General features: G+C 41.8%; 1 protein-coding gene across 35 annotated transcripts in view; it reads right to left on the bottom strand.

Moving 5' to 3' along the window:
- The window catches only part of KIAA1217, an 854,498-nt gene that overhangs the window by 106,769 nt on the left and 730,869 nt on the right, over window positions 1-16,860 (bottom strand). For all 35 annotated transcript variants that reach the window (XM_063781488.1, XM_063781487.1, XM_063781489.1 and 32 more), the window contains 2 exons: window positions 7,214-7,412; window positions 1,942-2,035 (listed from right to left, as the gene is read on the bottom strand). In XM_063781488.1, the coding sequence (XP_063637558.1) occupies window positions 1,942-2,035; window positions 7,214-7,412 (293 nt within the window). The remainder of the gene's footprint in view (window positions 1-1,941; window positions 2,036-7,213; window positions 7,413-16,860) is intronic.

Genomic DNA, 16,860 nt, shown 5'->3' with positions numbered 1-16,860 from the left:
AACTCTCAGCACCATGGAACTCCAGGGTGAAGGCTAGACATAGCAAAAAATAAAGATATTCAAGGAGCGAAGACATTGATGAATGTCTCCAAGAAACAGAATAACAGAGTAATAAAAGGCAAATGGTGCTGTAATATTTAGTCCATGCTTCACGATTGGCATGACTCAATCTGTCTCCATGTGGCTCTGGTTTACACATAAAGTATAACTGGCAAAATAAGGCTGAAAATCCTAGAATTTCTGAAGTAGCGACACAGCTTTCAATTCAAGTCACACATCATTTCTGACACAAAAATAACAGCAGTTGAGTACGTGAGAGGCCTTTCCCTCCAGAAGCGTAGGCTCTGATCCCACAATGTCGTCATTCATATTCCAGTCCAGAAGGACAGATCTTCTCCCAGCACTTTCAGCTAGATCTGCTGGCTTCTTTTATGGTTCTAAACTTACCCCATATGGAAAGCAGAATGCTGGTCCCTGAAAGATGTCTGCATCCTAGTCCCCTCAACCTGTGACTACATCAGGTTACATGGAAAAGGGGGAGTCAAGATTGCCAGTCAGCTGACCTTGAAATAGGGAGATTTTTCTGGAGGATCAGGGAGGCTCAATGTCCTTAAAGTGTCCTTAAAAGTGGACGTGGGAGGGTTAGGGATGTGAGCATGGAAGCAGGGTCAAAGGGAAGCTATCTTGCTGGGTTTGAAGATGGAGGAAGAGGACAGCAAACCAAGAAATGTTGATGACCTCTAGAAGTTGGGGGAAAAAAAAAAAAAGAAAGAAAAGATTCTCCCTAGGGCCTCCAGAAAAGAATGCATACCTGCTGGTGACCCCTTATGTCAGACCAGAGAGACTTTCAGTCTACAGACTCTAAAATTTAAGAGAGTAAATCTGTGTTGTTTTAAGTCACTGAATTTGTCCTAATTTATTACAGCAGCAACAGGAAACTAATATGTACTATCAGGAAGCAGAGACAGCCTCGCTCAGGAACAAAACTGCAGCTCCAAGACAGAACAGTGCCTGGGTTTCTTTGGCAATAAAAGGTAATCATTTATTTTTTTTTTTTTCTAGTTAAACTTGAGCATCCAGCCAAGTGCTAATCTGTAGAAAAGATGAGAAAAAATGGCACAGTGTCTTCCAAATGTGTGTGTGTGTGTGTAGGGGGTGTACAGCTGAGAAGCTAATCTTCTTTTTACCTCCCAGTTTTGCTACAGAGGAATGTAGCCTTATTTTTAGAAACTCAATTTCTAGTGGACCTGCATTAATGTGATCTTAAAATCTGCTTTTTCAGTTTCTCCTTCTTTTTTCTTCAAAACATCCCTGTGTGCTTTGAATGTTTGGATAATCTCCTGAGACAATCTAAAGCTAGAGAATTTTAGTTCCCAAATCATGCAGATTTTTGTATTATGACCTCAGCATGGTTCAGAGAGGATATGGTAATATTTAAGACAGTACAACAACGAAATTCTTCCAGGGTAGCTCCTGAATTAGAAGGTGAGAAATTGAATTAGAATGTTAGAACTTGGAAGAGCTAATGTAAGAATATGAATAGATTTTCCATGCAATTGTGCACCTTGCTGTTTGCCTTTTTATATGTTAGGTTTGCTTTAATTGGAGAAAAGAAATGCAAGAGATCTTCTGAGTCAGTTAATATATTGTGGACCAGGGACCCTTTTATAGGAAGATTTTCAGAATTCATTTAAAGTAAGGACATAACTCCTTGCTTAAAGATAAATTAGGATGTGTCCAGCCTTATTTTAATCCCTTTGCCCTAAATAACCAGGAAATCTTACTTCTCTACCAAGAACAAATAATGATCCACTAGGTGAGATGAGTGCAGAGAACCCTCCAAAACTCAGTTGTAGAGTTCTGATTACATCAGGAGTACAAGCAAGAGGAGGGACGCTTTGACCCACTGAAGATAAGTAAAAATAGGACAGAAACACTTACCCTCATGTCTCCATTCATAGTTTTTGGTGTGTGATTAAACGCATGTGCAGGATCCTTGTTGTACACTTTGAGGAGTGATCTGTCTTGAATGTTCCTGGAATCAAAAACATCGATAACTATGGCAGATGAAAGAAGCCTGACTTTGGCCATTTCCTTAGCCTGCCCTTAAAGATCAGGTAAAAAACATGAACAGACAATCCAAAGGCTATCTACAGTACGCCAGTCAAAAGCTATGTGACCATAAAATAGGCAATTATAAATACGGAAAAGAAGAAGAAAAATGACTTCAGCTTTTCTCTCCTTTTCTTGTTCCCCAAGAAAGTATTATTCCTCCAGTATAGCTCCCCACCCATAAATGTTGGGTAGCATGAACTTTCTTTCAAGATTCCGAGTATGGAAAGCTAAGGCTTTAAAAAAAAAACAATAAAGTTCCAATATTTACAATACATTCAAAGAGATTTGGTTAATATTTAAATATTTAATTGTTTACTTTTCCCAAACACCTGGTTTGCTGCTTATCTAATGAATGTACATGAAAGAAGATTTTTTTCTTTTTCTTTTTCTTTTTTTTTTTTTTTTGCCTTCAAACACTTTCGGCAATTGAAAGAAAAGGTATCTGGAGTCCAGAAAAAAAAAAAAACAAAAACAGTACCACAAAGATCTAATATCTTTACCGTGCCTTTTTTCCTTCCATAGTGGGTTAGAAAGTTAGTTTTTCTATATACAAATCGAATTGCTGGATGTGAAGAAATAGCAGCAGGTAAATTCTTCTTTTTTCTCTGAACCCAGCTCTTAGAGCCAAGGTGTCATAACGTAGCAAAAGACAGGATCAGAGCCTACCTTAAAATTATCGAAGAGCACATGAATATCTATGAAGTCTCTCTCCCTCCATGTTCAGCTTTCATCAGCAGAAGGGCCACCCAAGGCCCTTTTGGCTCTGTCTACACTGTGATCCCTTCCAATGCCGGCTGGCCTAGCTCAGAGAAATGTGTGCAGGAGGAAGAATTCCTCTCTTCCAGGTGCAGCCTCATTTAGTGGGCTGACCCAATCACTGGGATTACTGGCTTGTGTTTCTGTTTTAACTGAAGTGGAGGATTCTTGGACTAGTCTTCTCTCTCTCCTTTAAATATCCGCCAGTAATTGCTTTGAAGCAATGACTAGCCCAAGCTTGCACGGTTGCTCCAGTAGCTTGTTAGAAGTCGGCTTGAGGGGGAACCAGCAGCCCTGTTATTAAAGGGGGCTGGGTGAATATGAAGGGGAGACTCACAGAGGTAAGGATGTGGGGTTTCACTAAAGGAGCTCCCCATTTGGCCAGAGGAAGGAGTCACAGGCGAGGACGTGAAAAACTAGAAAACCTCACGGGAGCCATGAAAAAGACTAACTGTGATTCTGGAGGTATTTAAAATGCATGAGGTTGGTTTATCATGACTTTAGAAACATATTCATCTGAGATGAACCAACAGTAAAGGCCGGGGTTGCATTTACTGTGGCAACATTTACAACACAATATTCTGACCTGAACTCTCGGTAGCATTTCCCTAAGGAAAATATGAGGAGCCTAACACAATGATGAGATAGGCAACTGTTTAGCAAATATGCTCACGCTTCAGAAACACTGAAGGAAGTGCAGTGAAATTTGTCTCTGAACTTAGAAGATTAAAGTCACTGTCTCCAGTTGAAATCTACATGATACTTTTCTTTTGTCTTTTTTTTTTTTTTTTTTTTTTGAGACGGAGTCTCACTCTGTCGCCCAGGCTGGAGTGCAGTGGCACCGTCTCGGCTCACTGTGAGTTCCGCTTCCCGGGTTGACAGCATTCTCCTGCCTTAGCCTCCCCAGCAGCTGGGACTACAGGTGCCCGCCACCACGCCCAGCTAATTTTTTGTATTTTCAGTAGAGACGGGTTTTCACTGTGTTAGCCAGGATGGTCTTGATCTCCTGACCTCGTGATCTGCCCACCTTGGCCTCCCAAAGTGCTGGGATTACAGGCGTGAGCCACAGCGCCCAGCCTTTTTTTTTTTGTCTTATATAATGCTGGTGGTGAAAATTTCTTCTACCATTCAAATAAAATATAATCAAGGCATTTAATGCATAAAATCAAGAAATAGAATAATTCTTTGGAGACATGCATATGCTCACATAGCATAAACATTACTGTCATCACCAAATAAAACATTGTCTACATTTGAACATTTTTAGGTTCTTTTTTTTATTTAAATCAAAGTAACTGAAAAGTAAAATTACAGACAAATTTTTAAATCGGTGATCTTTCCACTTAAATATTTTAAATGAGAGTTTTTAAAAAATAACATTAGGCTATCAAGCTGGGAGCAGTGGGTCACGCTTATAATCCCAGCACTTTGGGAGGCCGAGGTGGGCAGATCATTTGAGGTCAGGAGTTCGAGACAAACCTGGCCAACATGGTGAAACCCCATCTCTACTAAAAATACAAAAATTAGCCTGGCGTGGTGGCGCACACCTGTAGTCCCAGCTACTCGGGAGGCTGAGGCATGAGAATTGCTTGAACCCAGGAGGTGGTGGCTGCAGTGAACTGAGATCATGCCACTGCACTCCAACCTGGGCGACAGAGTGAAATTCTGTCTCAAAAAAAAAAAAAAGTTAGGCTATCCTTACTACAACTTACGGATCAACAAGATCATCATTTTCACAAATATCAACATATTGACTGATGGTTTCATTTATTTTATCAACTAGATTTCCATTAAGGAGAATCATGACCTTTTCTTCTTTTTCCTCCCTCTCATTTCTTTTATTTTGTGACTACTTCTCGACTTTCCCAAACAATGTAAAAAAGAAGGCAAAGTAGCCATACTTTGAAGCTTGAGAAAAGCTCTAGAAAATGGTGACTCATTGTAATATAAAAATCCTTGCACAGGCTGCAAGACAGTGAGGCCCAATTACTCATAATAACCTCATCAGCCTTGAGCTCCATAATCAAGTGTGGCTTCCCTAAGTTGCATGTTTACTTGCTATTACTGTGTCCTTCAATTCCTCTAATTGCAAAGGCAGAAATGTAAGATGATTGTTGTAACTGGCAGCTCCATGTAAAAACAGTACGTGGGATTATATTACTACAAACATTGTCTTTAAATATAATGTGATTATTTCATGTTTCAAGTTTACGCTTTGTGAATGCAAAAAATTTCTTTTGGTGACAGCTTGATTAATAATTTAGTTTAAAAACAAACATGAATTTTTGGGTACCCATGAATATTTAAATACATTTTTAAAAAGCTGTAAGGTTGTGAAACAGATGTAGTATCTATACCTTGAGGCATGTGTCAAACTTTGAAAGTTCTAAATTACTCATACACCTGGGCACATGCCTAAATATGTCATTTGTGATCATTGGTAGATACAGATCAGTTTACATTTATTATGCACTAGAGGCATATTTTTTAAAAGTGGTACCCATTAATTCCATGATGAAGAAACAGGGCAACTTGCTATTCCCCCAGGGTGTGGACTCAGAAACCCCAAGTTCTGCCTCCAGTGATTTGGTGAGGGAACATTCGAAGGAATCAAAAAGTTCTTGACCAAGAAGTGTGAACAGCCATATTTGGGGCAGAGCTTGGTACTTAGCTGGCTGTGTGCTTTTGAATAAGTCCCTCAAATTTTATGCGTCTGAGTTTCTGGTTCCATAAAATGAAATGGCTGGATTAGTCACTAAATAATCTGTGGAGTTCTAAAATGTTTAGAGACCATACTAGCAACTGATTGCTTGTGTTGATCTAAGTCCTGTTTTCCAGGTTGTTTGGTTGGAACAGATCAAATGAGTTCTTTCTACTGTATACATGACACCAAAATGACAATAAAGATGCTTTTGAGCCAGGTGTGGTGGCCCACGCCTATAATCCCAACCATTTGGGAGTCCGAGACTAGAGGATTGCTTGCCTCAGGAGTTTCAGACCAGCCTGGGCAACATAGGGAGATTCTGTCTCTACAAAAGATTAAAAATTAGCCAGATGTGGTGGCATGTGCCGGTAGTGCCAGCTACTCGAAAGGCAGAGGTGGGAGGATCATTTGAGCCCAGAAGGTCGAGGCTGCACTGAGACATGATCGTGCCACTGAGGTCCAGCCTGGGTGACAGAGCAAGACCCTGTCTTCAAAAAAAGAGAGATGAGGCCAGGCACGGTGGCTCACACCTGTAATCCTAGCACTTTGCGAGGCCAAGGCAGGTAGATCACCTGAGGTCAGGAGTTTGAGACCAGCCTGACCCACGTGGTAAAACCCCGTACCTACTAAAAATAGAAAAAAATTAGCTGGGCCTGGTGGCGGGCGCCTGTAATCCCAGCTACTTGGGAGGCTGAGGCAGGAGAATCGCTTGAACCCAGGAGGCGGAGGTTACAGTAAACGGAGATCGCACCATTGTACTCCAGCCTGGGCGAAAGAGCAAGACTGTCTCATAAAAAAAAAAAAAAAAAAAAAAAAGAGAGAGAGAGAGGGAGAGAGAGATGCTTTTGTTTCTAACTGACTCTCAATCCCATCAATAGCAGGAGTCCATTTAGCTTAATTTTGGAGGATATTCAACTGGGGGCCCTGGGGAAAGGCCACCTGGAAAGTAAGATCTTTGGGTAAAGGACAACTCTTTAAGAAATGAATGGAAAGTGAAGATGCTTCTCAGTCTCTTTTCTTATGGAAAATAATACAGAGCCCACTGCTTTTATTCTAACTTGTTATGTGTAAATAACGACCCAGTGGGATCATTACCTAAAATGTCCACAGGGTCTTTCTATGGAGGAAAGAACACTTGAGAGGGAATTGGGAAAGTTCCAATATGAATGAAGTACTGCCTACAACTCTTATGACCTTGATCAGGTCTCTCCGCTACCTTTTTGGGCCTTAGTTTCCCTAACCCTTAGATAAAATGGTGGACTGAATCATTTCTAATGTTCTTTTCAGATGTAGCATTCAAAAATCTGTGGGGGAGAAATTTGTCCTCATTTTTATAAGCTATACCCTGTAAATGAATTGTAGAAAACGAGATAGTGAAATCATCTGACTGGGTGAAATAAGCCCAACCAATCAGGATAATGAATCTGCTTTCTTCACTAGGATATAAAGAAATTAGAATTTGGTATAAACTCTATGAAAGGGATATGATGGACCAAAAAAAAAACAAAAAACAAAAAACAAAAAAACATTCTAAATGCAATATAGTGGTAAAAAAAAAACCCCTCAAAAACAAAACAAAAAAAACCCAAAAAAAACTCTAAGGCAAAATGGCAGGCAAAAAATGATGTGACAACTTACCTTACATCATTTAATTCATAATAGACATTTCTGCTTTCATCTTTGATGTAAATGGCGACACTGGGCGATTCCAGCATTTTCATGGTGAGCTGCTGTGGAAAGGCACTTACGAAGAGAGCACGGATTGTGTCTGCACTTGTGATTTCATTCGGCATCCTGAGCTGCTTGGTTTCATCTCCATACTGGAGATAGAGAACCCCTGCACACAAAGGAAACAGTTATTAGTCACAGGTCAAGACTCAGGGGACACATAGCACAAGCTGAGCCACTTCTTTCCTGCTGCACTTAGGAACGTTCAGGACAAGCTTGGCAAGCATGTAACAAGAGATCTAGGTTTGGAATTTCCAAGGAATGCACTGTTTGGTTATTGTGTAAGTACTCACCTTCATTCTTTGAAGTCCAAGCAGGTGTTAAAGAGCCTAATTTTCAAAAATTCAAGGGCTGGGTGCAATGGCTTATGCCTGTAATCCCAGTGCTTTGGGAGGCCATGGCAAGAGGATTGCTTGAGGCCAGGAGTTCGAGACCCGCCTGGGCAATGTAGCAAGATCCCATCTCTTTGGAAAAAAAAATTAGCTGGGTGTGGTGGCACATGACTGTAGTCTCAGCTACTCAGGAGGCTGTGGTGGGAAGATCACTTGAGCCTCAGAGTTGCAGGCTGCAGTGAGCTATGATTGCGCCACTGCACTCCAGCCTAAGTAATAGAGTGAGACCCTGACTCAAAAACAAACATGCAAGAAGCAAACCTCTGGTAGCCTAAAGCAAAAGACAATACTTGGCCAGGCGTGGTGACTCACGCCTGTAATCCCAGCACTTTGGGAGGCTGAGGCAGGCGAATCACTTAAGGTCAAGAGTTTCAGACCAGTCTGGCCAACATGGTGAAACCCCATCTCTACTAAAAATACAAAAATTAGCTGGGTGTGGTGGCACATGCCTGTAATCCCAGCTACTCGGGAGGCTGAGGCAAGAGAATTGCTTGAACCTGGGAGGTTACAGTGAGCTGAGATCACGCCACTGCACTCCAGCCTGGGCGATAGAGTAAGACTCCATCTTAAAAAAAAAAAAAAAAAAGGACGATACTTAATTCCTTGGAAAGGTATATTTAGAAATCTGACCTCATAGAGTGATTTTTTTTCATGTCTTTCATTAACTAGGAACACAATCATTATAGCCATGGGTAAGCTACATAGCTTCAATCTGTCTAGTCCATTCAGAAACATTTTCAGTGGAAATGCAACAAGATTTCTGTGGTTCTAATACATATTTATTGAATGTTCATATCGTGCTAGAATCCGGCACCTCAATGTTTCAGAAATAAAATGGAAAAAGCACAGGATCCCAGAGTTCCCAGGGGGTATGTGGGCCCCAGTGCACCCTGCCTCCTAGCACTCACCCATCTGTGGAGAGCAGCTCTGTTCCATGTTGATTCTGGGCTTGGCTGTGTGACTTGCTTTGGCCAATGGGATATTAGCAAGTGGGATGCAAAAGGAAAGCTTGATATGTGTTTGCACCCTGGAGTTTGTCCTCTTGGTGAGCTTGGTTTGGGGATGTTTCCTTTCAGAACTCAGCTTCTGAAGAGTCCAACCCAGCCACAAGGGAGGTCACATGCTGAAGAACCACCCCATCTAAGCACCCATTTTACAGCTGGAACCACTGAGGTTATGTGGATGAGCCATCTTGGGAGTGGTCTCCCCAGCCCCAGGTGAGCTACCCCAGCTGATGCCAGCAGATATGAGATGGCCCCTCCAAGCACTGTCCAAATTGCAGAATGATAAGCAAATAAATGACTGTCATGTGAAGTCACTATGCTTAGGGTGATTTGTTATTCGGAAACAGATAACTGAAACAGGATATCCACAATCCTGACACTGAATTTGAGTCTTGCTTTTTGTAAGAATCTACTGGGGGTGAACTACTACCACTGGAGTAAGCTTTGGAAAGGGAGACTCAAAAGAGAAAAGAATGAATTCCGGTTCAATATGGCAGCCCATGTAATACATTTGTCTCTGCTTCCTCCAGAAATTCCATTAAAGTGACAATAAGGGATACAAAAGCATACATCAAAGAAGTAAGGGAATGAGAGAGGAACTAACAGTAGACAAGAGCAAGCTGATACCTAAACCTTCAAGGGAATAACTCAACATAAAACACACAGAGCCAGGGAAACTCAGGAAATGAGGCTCCCAACCCTTCTTAAGGTAGAAATGCAGAGTGAGTTGAATGCATGATGCCTGACTGAACTTGATTTTAAAATGGTGTAGCACAAAGGTCCCCAGCCTTCAGGCCACAAACAAGTACCAGTCCTTGGCTTGTTAGGAACTGGGCCACATAGCAGGAAGTGAGCCATGGCTGAGCGAGGGAATCTTCATCTGTATTTACAGCTGCTCCCTATTGCTCGAATCACTGTCTGAGCTCCACCTCCTGTCAGATCAGCGGCAGCATAAGATTCTCATAGGAGTGTGAACCCTACTGTGAACTCTGCATGGTGAGGGATCTAAGTTGCATGCGCCTTAAGAGAATCCCATGCCTGATGATCTGTCACTGTCACTCATCACCTCCAGATGGGACTGACTAGTTACAGGAAAACAAGCTCACTGATTCTACATTATGGTGAGTTGTATAATTATTTCATTATATATTACAATGCAATAATAATAGAAATAAAGTGCATGCTAAATGTAATGCGTTTGAATCATCCCGAAACCATCTCCCCCTAACCCTGTCCATGGAAAAATTGTCTTCCACAAAACCGGTCCCTGGTGCCAAAAAGGCTAGGGACCACTGATGTAGCAAATGTCCATCTCTCTTCCCACCCCACTCAGCCAGGTAGCCACCCATCACATCCACAGAAGATGGAAGAGTCCACATCAAACACACTGGATTCTGGCTGACCAAGCATAGGGGAAGGGGCTGATATGCCCTCGACCGAATGCTGGCAAAGGAGCCAGCCCCTTAGTCAGGACACTGGAGGGTCCCCTCTAGGAATGCTGAATGACCCATGAGAAGAGACAAACTTTTGTGTGTATGTGAGAGACTGAGTCTTGCCTTGCTCTGTTGCCTAGGCTGGAGTGCAGTGACATGATCAGGGCTCACTGCAGCCCCAACCTCATGAATTCAAGCTATCCTCCCACCTCAGCCCTCTGAGTACCTGGGACCATAGGAGAGAACCACTACACCCAGCTAATTTTTTGTATATTTTTTTTAGTGATGGGATTTTGCCATGTTGCCTAGGCTGGTTTTAAACTCCTGAGCTCAAGTGATCTGACCACCTCGGACTCCCAAAGTTCTGGGATGACAGCCATGAGCTACCATGTCTGGCCTGACAAACAGATTTTTGAGGGTCATATTCAGATTCTGTCTGGTCACCCCATAGCGAAGCAGCCAGACCCACATATAAAACTTCCCAAAATTACAACCGTGCCTCCCTCTTACATTAACTGACTCCCAAGATGTCACAAACATTTTTATAGAAGCTTCTAACACAAATGAAAACACCCAAAGAAACAGGAAAAAGAAACTCGGAAGAGAACAAACAGTCCAGAAAAAGGGGGAGCATTTGGAGGATAAGATCAGTCTCTAGGAACCATGAGAGCAGAATTTTAAAATTCAGTGAAGAAGAAAAAGTTGACGCAATCTCAGAAAGTGGAAGCCACCTCCCCTCCGAAAAAAGAGACTGAGAGATGGGAAAAGAGAGAAGAGCAATATGAAACATAGAATCATGTCAGAGCACCCAGATCCCCAGTAATGGAGATTTGGGTAAAAGAGATCAGAAAAAACAGAGTTTTCCAAAACAATATTATAAGAATGTTCTTTTTTCCTTGTAAACTGAAGGACATGAGATCGCAGATTGTAAAAGTTTATGAAATACTCAACACACAGGTTTGTCACTGAGACATTCCAGAAGACGGGGAAAACAGAAAATCCTAAAAGCCCCCAGAACAGGTAAAAAGTCACATAGGAAGGATCAGGTATCAGAAAGGCAATAGCTTTCTCAACAGGAACTTCAGAAACCAAAAGATAATGGAGCAATGCCTTTGAAAACCTGGAGGGAAATATTTTCAATCTAGGTCTATACCTATCCAAACCATCAGGTCTCCATAAAGTTGGTTTCTCAGTGAAGCCCTCCCTAGCCTCCTCAGCTAGAATTTTAGTAGCCATTCTCCATACTATTTCTTACTCTTATACTTGCTTTATGTCTGTTTTCTTAGCATTTTCTACTCTATGTTATAATTCATATTTTAATTAGTGATATTGCTTATGATCAGTTTCTCTTGCTAACATGTAAGTTTCATGAGCTCAGAGATTTTTTTTTTTTTTTTTTTTTTTTTTTTTTTTTTTTTTTTTTATCTTTAAAGAGATGGGGTCTTGCTCTGTCACCCAGGCTGGAGTGCAGTGGTATGATCATAGCTCACTGCAGCCTCAAACTACTGGCTTCAAGCAATCTTCTCAAGTAACTGGGGCTAAGGGATTTTTTTTTTAAAGTTTGTTGTTGTTTTCTACTGTATCCTTAGTACCTATGAGACTACCTGTTACATAGTAGTTTCTCAATAAATATTTGTTGAATGAATAAACGAATGATTTATTAGTCATTGAAAAGGAATGTCTCATTTGTGGGTCTATCTGAGCTAGAAGAGCTTTTGCTAGATGATGTAACCAGCCTAGTAACCTCGCCCTTGGTTTGTATCCACAGTAGAGACACATTCTGAAGTGGCTGTTTCCTTGACTACAGCAGCCCCTTCATGTCAGGCATAAGGGCTCCATGTCCCCTCTCCACTCATCCCTGTGTTGACCCTCAGCTTTTTCAGGGAACTAGTTTTCCAGAATCTCCATGCTGTTACAAATTCCTCAGAATGCGGAGAATACCTTTTAAGCCTGTCTGATCACAGATCACGCAATGTCTTGGCCCCACGTGGGATGTGTGGTGATTGTCCCATGGGATTGCTATGGTACATCAAAAGGCCAAAACCACTCTTGAGGTCCATGCCCCAGCCATGCCTGGGCGAGGCCACTGCAGAAAGGCCACTAATGGCGTCCCTACAGTTAAGTATCACAGCCTCGCTCCCAGAAGATGGTCTGATTTTCATCCCCACATCTGCATTCTGTACATGCGTGTGCTTGAAATAGAATTTGTAGTCTCTGGAGTAGGAAAAAAATGGGCCTAAACTATAGTTACCTCAGGGTCTGGCTGGTGCAGCTGCCAGCTGGGTGCATGAGTCCAGTCACAGAACGTGACAAGCCAGGCAGGATGGGAAAAATGCCTTTGCAAACAGAATAGTCTTTTCACGCTTGGCTTTTACACAGTTTGCTTTCTCAATTCAGGAAAGGTATTTAGAAATGCTTAGACTCAGAAGGAATTCTCTTAATATCCGATGGCGTTTTATTGGCACGATGATGAACAAAAGCCCACATGGTTTCTAGAGATTCCGCATACTTTGGCACAGGCTTCCTCGCTCCAAGTTAGTGCTGGCTGCTCCAGATTCCCAGAGGTTGTCCAGGGGACTCTGCCTCCCAAACTCCCTTTTTATGAAGAAGGGATGAGGATGAGAGAAATGCATTTATAGGATGCCTGCCGTATGTCAGAAACCATGTGTATGTATTTCATCTCATCAGCACAGTATCTCTTGTCAGATGGATACTATGACCCCATTTCACAGATAAGGAAATAAAAGCTCAGAAAGTCCAAACAATTTGCCTAAAAGTTACAACTCATCATTTGGCAGAAGCTATATGTCCACTTCTGCCAAATTCATAGATGCCATGCTCTCTTTCTTGAAGCATATTTCTCCTGCAATCCTGCATTTAGCTCTGTCCATCTCCTGCAAGCATCCTCTCAGGGCGACCTGAGCTATCCTCACACTTTTAGGCTGACCATCTGCTTGAAGATGTTGAAGCGTGCTGGGTGCAGCTCAGAAAAAAGATTCCCATCTTTACCTCAACCGAAGGGAATGCCATCACAGGGTTAGAATGGATCCACATGCTGGATGGGGGTGTGGGGTGGGAGGGGGAGGTGCTGAGCTCTGAAACCTGTGCCAGAGTGAGTGTCAATATGAACCTTGCAATGTTCAGTGTCCCCCTGAGAAGCCTGAACACTGAAGGGTTCTTTCACCTCCATGGCTTTGCAAAGGAACGTGGATTTTAACCAAGATCTCTTACTCACATTTTACAAAAAGCAGGGTGCAGTTGGCAGGTCACACTTGTGCCCACACATCTTCATTATCTTTTGCGTCTCAGAATCAGTTCCAGAATGTGGGACATCTTCTAAAATATCTTTATCTTAACATGGTATCCAAGGATATTCACCATGTGACCTCAACTCCTCTTCCTGCCTTATTTTCCCGAAGCGTCCCACTTTGCTAGGGCACCGCAGTGGGACTGGACCTCTTACGGTGCACATTCATCCCACACGCTGCGCCACGCACTTCTCACCACCTCTTTGCTTCACATATACATCAAATCCTCTGAACAATCTTCCCCCATTACTACTCCATCATTTCCTCATCAGGAATGAAGGAATTAATTTACCTCACCGATGTGCTCATATTGTATTTTGTTGAGACTGCAAGCATGACTTTTTTTTTTTCCAGACAGAGTCTCGCTCTGTTGCCCAAGCTGGAGTGCAATGGTGCAATCTCGGCTCACTGCAACCTCACACCTCCTGGGTTCAAGTGATTCTCTTGCTTCAGCCTCCTGAGTAGCTGGGACTACAGGTATATGCCCCCATGTCCGGCTAATTTTTGTATTTTTTTAGTAGAGACGGGGTTTTGGTATGTTGGCCAGGCTGTTCTCGAACTCCTGACCTCAGGTGATTCGCCCACCTTGACCTCCCACAGTGCTAGGATTACAGGTGGAGACACCAAACCTGGCTGCAAGCATGGCTTTTAATCCTGCATTATGGTTTGTTGTATACAGTTTCCCACACCAGACGGTAAGATAGAGTACAGAGTTAGGTACCTAGTAGACGCTCAGATACCTTTAGTTGAAACACATTAAATTATTCCTGTAATGTGGCCAAGTGAATATGATGTATGCTTGCCTTTTGGAATAGCAATACCATTTTCCCTGAAGGGCGTCTTCTGCAGGCAGCTGATGGTGACAATTCCAAATAAACTGAATGCCTCAGTTTCTCCAAATCCATTTTAGGACTATGCAGATCACCATCTGCAATACCAGTGGCAAATGGCTAATGCCTTAAATATATAAAGGATTCTTATAGCATTTTCTGATGGGAAATAAGTTTTCAGCTTATGAAAAATATTAACATTAAAATAACAAGGTAAGTTTTTACACCTACAACATTGGCAAAGGTTGATACAATAAATAGTGCTGACAAGGGATGGGAAAATGGATACTCCCACATATCACTGTTGGGAAAGTAAGTTGATACCATTTCTCTGAAGGGTTATTTGTCAATGTATCAAAAGCCCCCAAAGTACACATGTGGTTTGAAGCACTAATTCAACTTTCACACATTTAGGCACAATGACATCCTTACCAAGACGCTCAATGAAGTATCAATTGTAGGAATAATATAAGGTGAGGGAGAATCTCCAACAATAGGGGATTGATTTAATAAGTAGTTCATTTAATAAATCTGTTCACTGGAACACTAAACAGTTACGAAAAGCAATTGTAAGAGAATATGGCAATGTGAAAAAACTGTATTTTATTAAATGACAAAACATATCATAAAACAGAAAGGAACTAGATTTATACAAATCAATTAATCACCTTGATGACAGTGATGGACCCCACATTTTGTGAGCCCTGAAGCTTACACAATTTTGAGTGGCCTCTTTAAGAACAAGAATACAACATTTGAAACAGAAACTTAGGTATGAAAGTGAACATTTATATTTAGAGGGGCCTGAAACTTGGTTTCGTTAGGTTCAAGTTAAGTCTCCTGAAATACCTGATGACTATACACCAAAATGTGAAGGGTGGTAAGTTCACTCAGATTTCCTTATGATTTTCTGTATCATCTTTCTAAAATAAGGATGTTTTGATTTGATAATCTTCAAAGACAACTTCTGCACTAAAATCTAAAACTTTCATCTAAAAAATCGCTAAATGGACTGGCCAGTTAGGAATCCTACTCAGTTAACTGGGTAATTTTTGAAGCCAGAGGAAATAAGCCAAGGGCTGCTCAAATAAAAGCTTTCAGTGGAGTTGGTAGAATGTACATTGGCATCTGAAATGGGAAAGACATTGACATTTAAGGTAAGCAAAAGATTCCTGTACAGTTAACACAGTAGCATATCTTTAAGAGACTGTATTCAAGAGTCTTATGATTTAAAACTAAAAAGAGGCCGGGCGTGGTGGCTCACACCTATAATCCCAGCACTGTGGGAGGCCGAGGCGGGCAGATCACAAGGTCAGGAGATCGAGATCATCCTGGGCAACATGGTGAAACTCCGTCTCTACTAAAAATACAAAAATTAGCTGGGCATGGTGGCATGTGCCTCTAATCCCAGCTACTCGGGAGGCTGAGGCATGAGAATTGTTTGAACCTGGGAGGCGGAGTTGCAGTGAGCCAAGATCATGCCACTGCACTCCAGCCTGGCGACAGAGTGAGACTCCGTCTCAAAAAAAGCAAAAACAAAAACAAAAAACAAAACAGAAAAACAACACCCAAAAAGAATATAACGTACTTAGAGGTACCCTAGAGGCACCGGTAGAAATGGCTTCATTAATTCACTAGACAAGTTCCCATCTTGTGCCATGCCTGTGCCAGGAACTCGGGAGTACAAAAGCAATCAAAAAAGTCTCAATCTCTTTCTTCTTGGAGGTGTTTTCTGGTCACCCTCTGTGTTCTAACCCCTGCAGTGGTTCTATAAATGACACTATTCTTTAGAAGTTAGCAATTCTTACCTAACACCAGCTGACATTTTGTTTCAAACACAGCAGCAATTTGAACAAGGGTGTGTGTGTTCCTCAAATGGCTCTAGGATACCTTCTGATGTCAGTAACTTCTCAAATCCCAGAGAGAACTCTCCCGCTGTTAAGTCCCTTCCTATAGGATAGCTTTTAAAGTAGGTGACAAAGCAGAATGATGACAATTGCCTTGCAAAGAAGAAAAAGATAATAGAAAATTCATTCTCTGCAGAAAGTCTGGATTTAAAAAAAAAAAATTTGGAATAACTTTACTCTTGGATTTCACTGTTTTTATCTTGAATTGGGTAAACACCAAATTTTTGCTGTATTCAAGAATGATCTATCTGTCAATTTTTTTTTATTTCACTTAGTGACCTGATACTTGAGGACAATGTAAGACTTTGAGAGTCTCTAGACGAATCTTTATGAAGGACTGAGAAATTCCAGGCAATAATAATTTTAAGCTAAATTCCAATTTTGAATGTGCCCTTGGCCGGGTGCTGTGGCTCATGCCTGTAATCCCAGAACTTTCGGAGGCCAAGGTGGGTGGATCACTTGAGGTTAGGAATTTGAGACCAACCTGGGCAACACGGTGAAACCCTATTTCTACTAAAACTGAGGTGGGCAGATCACTAGGTCAAGAGATTGAGACCATCCTGGCCAACATGGTGAAACCTCGACTCTACTAAAAATACAAAAATTAGCTGTGTGTGGTGGTGCATGCCTGTAGTCCCAGCTACTTGGGAGGCTAAGGCAGGAGAATCACGTGAACCTGGGAG

The sequence above is a fragment of the Pan troglodytes genome, chromosome 8, assembly GCF_028858775.2.
Source record: "Pan troglodytes isolate AG18354 chromosome 8, NHGRI_mPanTro3-v2.0_pri, whole genome shotgun sequence".
NCBI lineage: Eukaryota > Metazoa > Chordata > Mammalia > Primates > Hominidae > Pan > Pan troglodytes.
The sequence above is the reverse complement of the archived record's forward strand: the minus strand, read 5'-3'. Positions and strand labels throughout refer to the sequence as shown.